Raw genomic sequence first — 10453 nt, 5'->3', positions numbered from 1 at the left:
CTGTAGAAGGGACGCATTTTGAAGTGATATTCTTTTTGTTTATCTTAAGTTTTTCAAGAATTTCAAAATATTTCGGGTCAAGACATAGCAGCAACCATCAGTGAATGCTACGATGGATACTTTCAACAGCTTCTTTTGGCAATTGGTAGGTGACAGTTTTGAAGGATACAGATGTATTTCTGGATCTGTACTGTATATGTTTCATTTACAGATACTTACATACTGTAGTTAATTTTTCTGCAGTTGGTTGAAAGGAACATGGTATTGCAAAGAGCCATTGTATATAAAAGAAATCGCTTCTATTGTTCAATGATTTTCATTTTTTGTTGTTGCTTATTATCAGCATTATTACCATGGGGATTCTAAGCTTCTTTTCATATGTTTATGTGGTCTAAAATCATAAATTTTATTCACTTCTTTTCAAACAATGGTTCAAACCGAGTACATACAGAGACTTATACTATATTGTCAATGGGGATCTTCACCACAACCGCTTTTGACTATATAAAATTACTCCTTAAGCCATCTAAAGTAACATACCAAAGCTTGCAGAGGTTCTAGAAATTTAATCTGCTTTTATTTGTATCCTTTCTAACTTGACTCTGGCTCCACTTTCCATATGCTGACTTTCACTTAGATTGTGCAAAACCATTGGTGCTCTGCTTTAATATTCATATTACTCAGAAGACAGTCTGTTTAGTAGATTATCTAGTAGTAAATTACTATTTTTGACTATATTATACAACAGGTATACAGTATTTGACACTACTACTGGCAAACATCATTAAATTCACAGATGTGCTGTTCTCCGACTGAAAAGTAAAACACCGCAATATGTGTGTTGTTGTGTTTTTCCACTTGCCCTGTCCCCAAAAATGTATTCTTTTAATATGACAATCTTTTTTCAATAATATTAGTAGTAATTGTTGTATCATAACAGACAATATAATAAAAAATTACAACATTTAGCACAACGTAATGTTATGCATATCTAAATAAACTTGAAAATGTATATACTTTTATAAGAGATGTATAACATCTTTTGTACCATATAGTTTAATTACCTTAGCTTCATAGTGAGTATTAGCGAGGAAAAATTGCAGAGTCCGAGCAACTGAAATTAAATTAACAGGGGCAGGCAGTCCAAAAGCCCCTCAAAGGTCCTTTATGGGCTGAATTTGGTCCAGGGGTAACAAGCTGAAGAACCCTGATCTGTATACTATACTGTATATTGTTAAAATACAGGTCCTGTATCTAAAAATCACTTGGGGTATACTGTACATGGACAGCGTTCGGTGATTCCCAACAAGTCTTCAAGGAACCACTAGTGGTTCGGGGACAACAGTTTTAGAAACCACCGAGTTAAAAAAAAATAGTGATAAGCAGTTGATATTCAGCAACTGTAACAATTTCCAAGTAAATAATTGGCAGTGCACGAACTTACTCTGGATTTCTTTCAAAACCAGCTGGTTTCAATTTAAGAGATACATCCTAAAAGTGAAAAGTTACCTTGTGCTATACACGCATATAATTTCCATACCTAAACTTTTTGTACTCCCAAATAATGAAAACCACCTGATCAAATGTTTATTAACTCCTGCACTGCCTTGCTCAGCATTACCGAGTTTGAGCTGTGTGTTTTAATATAATATTACATTCAGATGAACATTGCACAGATTAACTACAGTAGTAATGGGAATATTTACAAGAAACTTATTTAAGTAAACAATTACAGGATCATGTAGTATTAATTTATTTAAAAAAAACATGTGCTCTAATTTGGAAAATATTTGAAGCAGTGATATTGTCTGGATTGTAATCGCTGGGATTTAAAAGTATAATACTATTTTACACGCGTTCTTCTTTACATTTTCTTTACCTCCACAAGTACATTTTTACAATGCCGAGTATAATTACATTCAATAATTGATGATACCTGTACAAAAACACACAACTTGCTGACAAATTACCCTTGTTGGGAGGTTTAGGAAAGCATGAAATCCACTTTTGTGAAGCAGTAGCTGTTAATGTGCAATCGTGGATTTTGCTCGTTCATTAATCCCGCAGAGAATCATCTTATGTTTAAGCCATGAAGTAAGCATGAAAACACCATCAATATTATTTACTGTAAATATTTCTATTTTCCATATTTCTTAGTTTCCTGTGTTCGAGACAAGCCATCGTATTTTGCATATAGACTTTACAGCGCAATTCATGTAAGTAACTACTGCGTACATAATCAATTTTATGTTTCAATTTTAAGGAGCTACCCAACCTGTAATGTTAAAAGGGTTGTTTGTTTGTTCATAGACAAAAAATATTTTTTATTTATTTCATTATACTAGATTGTTTATGCACTTTTTTTCTTTTAAATACACCATGGAGGAAATCTAGATATTTTTTTTTGCATGGACTTTGCTGCCCTCTGAAGTTTTTAAACGGCATATAAAATGTGTGTTTAAGCATTATGAACACAGGGATAAAATCATAATAAGATAATAATTCTAACTGTGATAACCACATTTTCATCATTTATCAGTGAAATCCGGCATTTTAAAATTCAGGGAATTGTTCAGCATTCAGAGATAAAAACATCAAAAATAAAGTAAGCATAGCCCTAAAACAGCTGACAGTGTAGTGGTAATAATACTGTGGTGTAACTGCATTTATTAAAAGAGAATGCAGCCATGGCATGATAAACACAGCACTACAGCACTTAATTCTGTATCAACTGCAAAAGGTCTTCTCCTCACATTCAAAATTAATCTGTCCATTCCTAAACCGTATAACTCAACTCTATCATCTCACTATATACTTGCTCAACGCTGCTCTAGGTTGGTGCCTACCTATTTCGCCAATCGCTTATGCACCCATTGCCTTGATATTTGTCAACCACCTCTCCCCCAACCTCTATCTCTTTTAAAACCCTACCTTGTTAATAAAGCATTCAATAGCTTAAAGTCAAGACACCATAACCCTCTTCAAAGTTATCTACTCATCCAAGCACTACAGCACAACTGACCAATCACCACAAACCACTGGATTTAAAGCAGCAATCCACACTGTCCTGTATTATTTTACATCCTTTTTGCCTAGTGAGTCTAGTTTGGCCGGTCAGAGAGCAAACTGCATTGCTACATACAGCATTAGGACCCTTTCATTTTATCCTGGATTAGTGGTATAGCGCCATGAAGAATTCCGAGCTGATTGCCCGGTGCAATCTCTGGGATATACTCTATGATGGCCTGTTCAAGGTGGATCTTATCAGCAGTTGCAGCACCGCTATGACAATCCCCTGGGGGAGGCTGAAACTTGATGTGCAATCAGCAATGGGTTTTCAGGGCCTCCCAGTTCTGGGTCAGAGTAATCCTTTGAAGTCACCAGGGAGACAGTGACAAGTCCCTGTCTTTAGGATGCTTGTTCCCAATGTCAGTTCAAAGAATTAGTTGTGCACTATTAAAGTGCTGCTACCCAGCAGCAGGAAAGTGAGGCAGAGCGGGAAGCCAAGAAACAACAGCTAGAAGGAAGAGCAAGAAGCTGAGAGACTGAAACTAAAGACAAAGTGAGAGGATGGGGAAAACACCTGCAACCAGAAATTGAGCTTGACCATCTACACCATGGTCAGTCCGCCAGCAGTCAGGATTCAACCACCAACTGATTCCCACGACAGGAGCTCAACAGTTTTCCCAAATTGAATGAGGCTAACATTGATGGGTATCTGCTGTCTAGATAAAATTGGAACCCAGCTCACCAGGAAGGTGACAGTTTTCTCCCAAGGAAAGCAGGGAGCCGGGTGACTTTTGTGCAGACAATGAAGAGGTGAAAAGGGTCCTATTGAAAAGCTATGCCATCAATAGAGATGGGCAAATTGTTTCTTTGAATTTGAATCTGCAATGGGTTGACCAGCTTCTTTCATCTGCAGATTTTTAAGAATGCGTACTTGGATTCAATCCGCATACCTGAAAAATAATTTTTGTGTATTGGTGTTGGAGGACTTCCATTTTAGTAGTGCTTTCAGTTGTTTATATATGCCCTCAAGCCTCCAAATAAATTATGGACATCACGCACTTTCTAAAAGACTGTCCATATGAACTATAGTGAGTTGACAAGCCTAAGACACCAGACAACTGGACGCAACAGGAGTAGAACCCACAACCATTGCATTTCTAGATTGCAGCTCTAGCAGTGGGCAGCACTACTGTAATTGTCTACTAGCAGATCTCCAAGGGATATCTATTTTGTTGATTGCAACCTTGAAAGGACTTTAAGCACAAAGTAATATGTACTGAGGGCTACTATGAGTTACTGAGGTCAGGTGAAAATAAAACACAGGTTTTCTGACACACACACACACACACACACACACACACGTAAAAACAATATGAATCACATAAAAAAGCAGGTGCACAGAGAAAACAATATAACAAAGTAACCTGGTGACTTGAGTTGGTACTTCTAATCTTATAAAAGATAGACAGTGGACCATATTTACTAAGCAATGTTCTCCCATAAGGCACGTTCCATGCTGGAATACATTACCCATTCCTGTTGTTGGTACAGGGGGTGGGTAAAGGTAGTAGTTAATACAGGGTGGTGTTTAAGCCTTGCGGGAGGGTAGTGTGAGGGGCTAACCCCCTCATTACTTTAGCAGCTGTATCCGGTAAGGTAATGAAGAAGTTAACTTCTACTGCCACCGTTCCGCACCACCTAAGTGATTTTTACGACTTTACCTCAGGCTATTAAATGTTGTTAAAAAGCCATTAGACTGCAATACTGCACTGTTATCACTGTTTAGTGAATAGCAAAGCAGGCAGTATGGCGCTATAAGGGCATTTATCATGCATTAAACCACTTATCACTGTTTTGTGCTTAGGCCCCTTACTGTATTATACTACAGATGTAGCCAGACATACTGTCCTGCCATGATTTTCCCTGTGCAATTGTGGCCACAGATCTCACAGCCCAGAGGACAGTAAGCTGCCCAGAAGGATTAACACTGCAGGGTCCCATGCTTCTGAAACTGAACCTGCAGCTTTAATCCCTTTTGGCCATCTACAGGGAGAGAAATATCACTACTCATTTTTCAGATGTGCTGCACAGCCATGTTTGGCCCATGTCTGCAGCTGCCTCTGCGTGCCACCTGGATCTGTGTCACTACTGAAGGTAAGAGTTGCAGGCTGTATTCCCCCCCCCCCCTGGATGATGTAGATGTCCTTATACAGTATGGGGCTCTATATAATGGGAGGCTATATGACCATGTTTGGTTATCTACATCAAGGGGCTGGACAGGAGAGGGGGAGATGTGCTCTTCACAAGTTGGGGAGCAAGGCTGGTTCAAGAAGTGTAACTTTTGGTAGAGGACCGGGCCCGGGGGCCATCTTGGAAGTCAGATACAGGAGAGCCACCAGACGCATCTCCGGTGTGGCCCAACTCTGGTAGGATTTCCTAGAACTCCAAGCTGGATGCCTGGGACTCTGTCCCTGGCAAGGGTCAAGAGACCTCCAGGGCACTGGTGGCATGTTCCTTTGTGATCGATTGCTGCTCAGCCTCGAACTGACATATGGCCTCAATTATCATTGCCTTCTCAAGCACTGTAGATAGCCCATACTCCTCACAATGGATTCTCACATTGTCCATGGTCCAGGTAATATATGGGAACGCCTTTTGTCCGTTGATTGTCGAATTGACTAAGACTAGTTAGTGGGCAGAGGAGCATAGCCTTGTGCTGTGTACAGAGCGCCTGAAATGCCTTGTTCTGCAATCTCAAAATCGAGAACGATTCAATGCTGAAATGCCCAGAAGAATTTGAGTGCTGAGTCCAGCGATCCCACAGCTGCTTCCAGAACATGTCTGTCACTGTAGACCAGGACAATTTACATGGCAGCGCAAATGCCAGACAGAATGAAGGAATTAAATAAGAGTTTTATTTGGCCACATCCAAGAGGAGCAACACAATACACAGCTTCGGGGCTACACTGAACAAAACAAGGGTTATGGGAGGAAGCCTAGCTCACTAGATGCTGGGGGCCACTTTGGTAGGCTTCCGGGCATGTCTTCAACACATCGAATGTCTGGGTACCATGATATCGTAGGGATGCTAGTTACATCCTAGCAAATTTAAAAGTCCTGTTCATCTATACAACCAAGCCTCATTCTGGACCTCTGTATTTCCAGCCAAAACCTTGGAGAAACACATCAACTGTCTCCGAGACTGTTAGTCTGGATCTAATCTAATTAGTTTCTGGTATTCACCTAAAAGCATACAAGACCAGGTGCTGACCAATCAGAGCACGGATGCTACGTGCCAGCCGATCACAGCACAGATGCTATGTCAGCCAATTACTAGCCGAGGGCTCCCTTGTGATGGGCCAATCAGTGCAATGGGAGGAGACAGGGCTTTAGGACAGCGATTAATGGGAACTGAGTCGGTTACTGCTAGGACCCAGGCCTCAGTTTCCAGTTTCAGTCCGATACCTCAAAGAGATAGATGCCTCAGAGTCTGGGATAAACGATGGCTCTGCTTTTGAAGTCCATGTTCCCTGAGTAAACACCCCTCCCCACTCCTCCAGTTTCCCAAGCACCCCACGCAGCCTACCTGTGGATAGCAATAGGGCTTTTAGTAGGAGGAAGAAGACAATAAGGAGGAGGAGACCAATACTGACAAGTCTAAGGGCCCTTGTGATGAAGGGAGTACTGGTGTCAGACCTAACAGAAACCACATCCTTTGCTATTCAGGGCAGCAGCTCTAACATTGAACTAAAATAGATGTTGGGAAATGCTATTGTCACAGCGTACTTTTAAGCTCTGCTACTCACACCTGTAGCACCCTCCTCCTAGCTTCCTTTAAAAGAAGATAGTTTCCACTTCCTGGTTGCCAGTTTAATGTTCCCTATGTGCACAAAAAACACACCTGAGACATCTGGGAGAAATGTGTTAGTGGAGTTTCACAGCATCAGGTTTAATTCAATGCTAGAGCTGCTACCCTGAATAACAGAGGTTGTGAGGTCTGATCATGTTGGGTCTGACACAAGTACTGCCTCCATCACATGGACTTAGTCCTTTCAGTATTAGTCTTATGGAAATATGTAAGAGGTTGTGAGGTATGGCTCATTTAAATATACTTTGCATAACCATTAGCATATCTTCCAGGGTGCCTCAGGTATGCTCCTTTTTGCGGTTTGCTTTTTATAGATGAGGTTTAAACAATGCGATTTGTAATACAGAATACAGATTTTTGGCTAATTTTAATCTGCGATTTATGACCATGTCAAACACTGCGGTTTCTCTCCAAAAATCCAGAGGGAGCACCGACATGGACCACCCCCAAAAAAGAGGGAAAAATAAAATAGTGCAAAAACGTATTCATAAAGTGACTGAAGTGGACTCTTGGCTCTTTTATAATTCCTATTTACAGTGTATACATCCAATAAAGCCTGTAACACAAAACTGTGGCAATGTATCCTTCTTTAGTAGGTGTGAACTTTGTAGGGATTTACCTCACGGCGAGAAGATACAGATCATAGTGCAGACTGGGATAAAAAAAAAAAACTTTATATTAAAAAAGACAGGTGATCCAACCCTTAGGAGATGGGTGGCACTGGAGAGGGAGTGATGCGCCCCGGTGGATCTGAAGAACCTGATATGGCTACCCAAGAGTAGTCATGTACGGATGTCCACACCACTGCAGGCCATGAGAAATTCCCTGAAGGTATGGGGGGCCACTAAATTTAGATGTTCTCTTACATCACAGCAGTCATTGATGACCCCCATATGGGGCAACCCGGATTTCGCTCCTGGTCTAGACAGCGCTCAGTTCACAAAGTGGATCCTAGCAGGCTACCTCCGATTGTATGATCTTGGCAGCAAGGGTGTAATTAAATCCTTCGCTCATGTAAAAGAGGAAAAAAACATTCAGAATACTGAATTATTTAGATACTTACAGATCAGGGCCTTCTATACCAAGCCCCAAATTCGGCCACGGAGAACAAATTTTGAGCAGCTGTGCGCCAGACAAACGGACACACGGGGACTAACCTCTCGAATGTACAGGGAAGTGATTTGTCCGGAGACAACTGACACACCTAGACTTAATTATATGAGGCAATGGGAAGCTGACTTAGGGGACACACTAGAGGACGACGATTGGGATAGGATCCTACAGGCAACAGCAAAGAGCTCTATCTGTACCACGCTAAAGGAGAACGCCTATAAGGTCCTCATGCGTTGGTACTATACCCCAACAAAACTCTCGAAATTTGTCAGAGGCTACTCCCCGCTCTGCCCCAAACAGTGCGGAGAGAGAGCAGACATGCTCCACATGCTGTGGTCGTGCGCAAAAGTGGCCCCGATTTGGGAGGAGGTACAGGAGTGGCTACAACGGCTGTTGGAGATCGAGGTCCCCTTGGATCCGTGGCTGTTCCTGTTAGGCCGGCGGGTTCAGGGGTTCTCGAACGCAACACACAGACTAGTGGCACATTTTGCCACTGCCACTAGATGCGAGATCGCAGCACTGTGGAAGCAACCACAGATTCCAATTATACCCAAAATCAGAAATCGAATTTGGTTCGTCTGCCGGATGGAACAGTTGACAAGTCTGGTCAACGACACCGGCACAAATTTTCTAAAAGTGTGGTCACCTTGGCTGACACAGACAGACATCCCGGGGGTTGACCTTACCAACATACTGCACCGACACACTTTATTCGAGCAAATACCCGGTATGTACCTGGCAGATACCTGGAATGCGCCGCTCCTCACCTCTGACAAGCCCCGTTGCATTTGCCTTCCCAGCCTGGGTTCATGCCTGGCTGACGGGCGGCTGATCTGTTAAATGATAATGATTAGGATTTAATAGGCTGCAATGCTTCGCGTGTCTACCAGATGGCATAAATTCATGAATTGTAATGCAGTATATATATATGTACTGTGCAGTATTGCACCCAGCGGGAATAAAATGCTTCAATCCCTGCCGGAAAATAACTCAATGCACTCGGGCAGAAAACAGTCACAAACCTCAATACACCCGGGTATACCCGAATTCGTGGGACTAGCCGAGCTCGAATAAAGTGTGTCGCCAGTGTATTGCAATGATAGCTAGCAAAGGCATTCTCCGGTAGCGAAATGGATCCTAGACACTAGGCCCTGAGGTAAGCGACGTAAAAAGGGGAGATTTAGTTAAAGGATATTCCGAACCGGTAGAGGAAAATAGGCACACAGCCACATAAAGAGCTGCGATCCCGGACCTAATTAGGAAAGCCTAAACTAGCACAGACCAAAAACCGCCAGTGTCGCTCACCACCCCCCCCACCCCCTTCCTCCCCCCCCTTCTCTCCTTTCCCCGGTTCCTTTGTCCGTCCGGTATGTCATGTCATGTTTTGTATGTTGTTTGAAGAAGAAGTATGAAAACAAAGTGACGCATTGTAAGCCAATGGATTGTGTTAACATGTCTGTATTGCCTCACCTAATAAAATGAAAGTTTAAAAAAAAAAAAAAAGACAGGTGATAAATGTACTCACATTTGGTACATGGTAAAAATGTACATAATAATAGGAACGAGCAATGTAGCACACCTGACTAATCTGTGTATTCAGCGAAACACGATGAGCCACAAGCCGAACCTGTTCTGAACAGCTGAGAGTGCACCGCTTCCTACTAGGAGACTTCTGGATGTGATTGGATCTAACCGGTAGTGTTGTGGGACGCAAGACGCAGGACACCCGGAAGAATGGAGGTGCAACCTGCGTTGAAGGCACCGATACCGCGGCGCAAAATCCACCGGGGTGCTACAGTACATTGCTCGTTCCTATTACAGTATTATGTGCATTTTTACAATGTACTAAAGGTTTCCTTGCAAGATTGTCTCATTTCTTTCAAATGTGCTCCATCCACTTTTACAATGTACCAACAATATGCTTTTTTTGAGGAGATGTACTGTATAAGTAGATACATATGTTTATACTTGACTCTGTAACTTTACAGATTGAACATGTGCGTAGTGTATTAACATCCAAACCTAAACCAGTTAGTTTGTTTCATAATAATAAAATGTGTTCTAATATAGAGATGACAATGTACATAGGTTCATATTCCAACAGGATTAACCCACTTCAAAGGCAGTGACGTTATCACTGAGCTACTCCTTCAGTGTTATAAAAAGACACAGGTTGTCACACCGTTATTGCCAATGTAGAACTTGAACTTTCAGTGTATAATTCTGTTATTTTATCTCTGCACTCATCCTAGCAATTAATATCTGATTTTGTTCTCTTTTATGTAGGATTTTGGTTTTCATAATAAAACGGTTATAAGGATACTTATTTCCAGAAGTGAAATAGACATGATGAACATAAGGCAGAGATACAAGGAGAGATATGGAAAATCGCTATTCCATGACATTAAGGTAATTAACTTCAAACACATTTTATTTTCAATGTACCAGCACTTTCAACTTTTT

General features: G+C 41.6%; 1 protein-coding gene across 4 annotated transcripts in view; it reads left to right on the top strand.

Annotated features, from left to right (window-relative positions):
* Window positions 1–10453, top strand: part of ANXA10 (annexin A10) — a 95765-nt gene that overhangs the window by 69956 nt on the left and 15356 nt on the right. For all 4 annotated transcript variants that reach the window (XM_075611927.1, XM_075611946.1, XM_075611937.1 and 1 more), the window contains exons 9-11: window positions 50–145; window positions 2158–2216; window positions 10277–10399. In XM_075611927.1, coding sequence (XP_075468042.1) covers window positions 50–145; window positions 2158–2216; window positions 10277–10399 — 278 coding nt within the window. The remainder of the gene's footprint in view (window positions 1–49; window positions 146–2157; window positions 2217–10276; window positions 10400–10453) is intronic.

This window comes from Ascaphus truei, chromosome 1 (assembly GCF_040206685.1).
Source record: "Ascaphus truei isolate aAscTru1 chromosome 1, aAscTru1.hap1, whole genome shotgun sequence".
Classification (NCBI taxonomy): Eukaryota; Metazoa; Chordata; class Amphibia; order Anura; family Ascaphidae; genus Ascaphus; species Ascaphus truei.
Note: the sequence above shows the minus strand (reverse complement) of the source record. Positions and strands in the feature narration are given on the sequence as shown.